Genomic DNA, 2,555 nt, shown 5'->3' with positions numbered 1-2,555 from the left:
CCGCCGCTGGACGCCGCCGACACGAACGGCAAGTTCACGGCGGCGGTCGCCGCGACGGTCGAGGATTTGCGGGAGGCCTGCGGCGGCGCGGCGGCCGCGCTGGGGCTCGCCGCGCCGCCGCCGCCGGCCCGGCTGTTGCGGTTTGGGCGGTAGCTGCTGCGCGCTCCGCTTCTCGAATCCTGGCAGACGGGCTCCTGGCTGCGGGCCTGCACTGATCAGGCTTGTGATATCTGTTGGCGCTGTGAATTTGCAAGTGTTGCCGCACATACTGAGTCTCAAGCCCTGTCCATCGAGCCAACTCGGCACCTACCCAGTTGTTGGTTGACTGCCAAGCACTCTCGCTGTGTCAATGCCACTCACATTCTATGCTGCATTTACGACAAAAGTTGCATCTACGACATGTGTTACAGCTCTGATCAGATTGCAAACATTTCTTTTGGACAGAAAAGGCCACAGACACGTGCAGTGTTGACCTACGCAGCCGCGCCAGCACCCCGAGGGCATCAGCGGCCGACTGCCCAGAGGGCCCACCACCCTCCAGCCTCAACCCCTGCCCGCAAGCAGCTCGCCGCGCAGCGGGTCGCTCGGCGACGGCCGCCAATGTCTAGAGCCGTGGGCCCCGGCCACGGTCCGCGACAGGGGCGCCGAGGCCCCGGCCGCCACCAACCACTGCTGCAGCAGGAAAAAGCCATGCGGCAGCGGCCGCGAAGCATCAGCTGGCATCAGCCGAGCAGCGCCTCCCCCGCCGCGGCCCACTCGGCGCGCGCGTCCTGCAGCGCGCGCACAGCCGGCGCGATGCGCTTTGCGGCCTCTGACGCGCTGGCGCCCTTGCGCAGATGGTCGGCCTTCTCGGTGACCTGTCAAAAGGTTGCAGGGGGAGGTTGTGCGTGTGCGTGCATATGAGTGTGTGTGTGTGTGTGTGTCACGGACACGCTCCTGGGGACTGTGTGAGAAGTTTGGCGGCTGTGGGGCCTTCGGTCCTCCCCATTACCCCATGCCATGTTCAGTGGGGGACGATGGTGTGGCAGGCGCAGGGAACCCCGAGCGTCCCCGGCCGCAAGCCCCGCTGCGAGCCCTGCTCAGCGTTGCGGGTCAAAAGGACACACGCGCAGACGCACGCGACCGCGCGCACCAGCTTCCCGGCGCGCTGCTGCAGGGCCTTGCCCCTGTCCGCGTGCTCGCGGGCGCCGGCGGCCTCCTTCACAGACACTGCCTCGAGGGCGTCGTACAGCGGCTTGGCCTGGGGTACGGTGTTTTGGGGGCGGTGGTTGAGATGTTTGATGACAGGGGTGTGCGATGTGATAGGTGTGAGCGTCTCGAACGGTGGAGTGGCTCGGTGGCGGCGCGACGGGCGTGGGGGCGGGTTTTGGGGGGGGGTTCAGTGATGGAGCGAGGACGACAGAAACGCCCAGCAGTCGCACCTGCGTCCCCTCAGCACCCTATGCCCTGCTGTCTCCGTAAGCGCGGCAACTGTGTCATGCAAACACACATGCACACACACACACACTCTCCGTCTCTCTGTTTCTCTGTCTCTCTCTCACACACACATACACTCTCTCTCTGCCCACACTAGTCCACACAGACACACACACGCACCTGTGCGTCCAGCGCTCTGATGCGCGCCTCTGCCGCCTGCCGCACTCCCTGGGCTGTCTCGATGCCCTCGGTGTCCGCGAGCTGCTCGGTGACCTCTGCAATCTTGTCGACCTCCTTGGATTCCGCTGCGGGGTGTTTGTGTGTGTGTGTGTGTGTGTAAGATAGAAGAGTGTGCGCGCGCGTGTGTGTGTGTGTGTGTGTGAGAAGAGAGAGACAGAGAGAGAGAGAGAGAATGTTTGTGTGTGTGTGTGTGTGAGAGGGAGAGAGAGAGAGTGTGTGTGTGTGTGTGTGTGTGCGCGCGCACATGGAATCAGAGCAGCTGCAAAAGGATCACAGCCTCAGCAGCAGCTTGAGCACTGAAAGCGGCAAGAATGATCACAAGCCTGCATCCTAGGGGCCCAGGATCGGCCACAGGCAAGGGGCCGCCGTGCCGAATTTCGAGCACCCTCCAACCCCGCTGCCACGCGCGCACGCGCCGCGCGCCCACCGTCCCACAGCGCCGCGATCTTCTGGAGCGTCGCCCCGGCCCGCTCGCGGGCACGGGCGGCGACCCAGGCGTCGTCCTTTGCAATGGTCAGCTCCAGCCGGTTGAAGAGGGCCGCGCCCGCAAACAGCGCGGCAAACACTGCGGGGTTTCGGCCGGGCGGTTACGAGAGGTTTTTGGGGGTTTCGTTCACCAGCACCAGGGGGGGCGGGTCGAGGCGTGGTTCTGAGTTTTGATGTGTGGGGTTGCGCGTGAGTCGGGTCCCGGGGCGAGGGGGGTCGAGCAGGCGTGCGGGAAGCTGCGAGGCCCCGGGAGCGGCGCGTCCCACAGCAGCCGAGGGAGGCGCAAGGCCGTGTGCAGCGGCAGGGGCGGCTGCGGCGCAACGCCCAAGCGGCGGGGCTCGGCAAAGCAAGCAAAGCGTGCACGGCGCGCGCGGTGCGCCGCGAAGCTCGCGGCAGCCCCCCACCCCTACCCC

General features: G+C 65.9%; 1 protein-coding gene across 1 annotated transcript; it reads right to left on the bottom strand.

Annotated features, from left to right (window-relative positions):
- Positions 1-722: 722 nt before the first annotated feature.
- On the bottom strand, positions 723-1,985 carry MNEG_6360 (hypothetical protein; the record flags this gene model as incomplete). Its single annotated transcript, XM_014045163.1, has 4 exons — positions 723-857; positions 1,133-1,240; positions 1,597-1,721; positions 1,976-1,985. The coding sequence occupies 4 exons, from the start codon at positions 1,983-1,985 to the stop codon at positions 723-725; spliced, it is 378 nt and encodes a 125-aa protein (XP_013900617.1).
- Positions 1,986-2,555: the final 570 nt, after the last annotated feature.

Source organism: Monoraphidium neglectum (assembly GCF_000611645.1).
Source record: "Monoraphidium neglectum strain SAG 48.87 unplaced genomic scaffold scaffold01025, whole genome shotgun sequence".
Taxonomy (NCBI): Eukaryota; Viridiplantae; Chlorophyta; class Chlorophyceae; order Sphaeropleales; family Selenastraceae; genus Monoraphidium; species Monoraphidium neglectum.
This window is presented reverse-complemented; position numbering and strand designations above follow the sequence as displayed.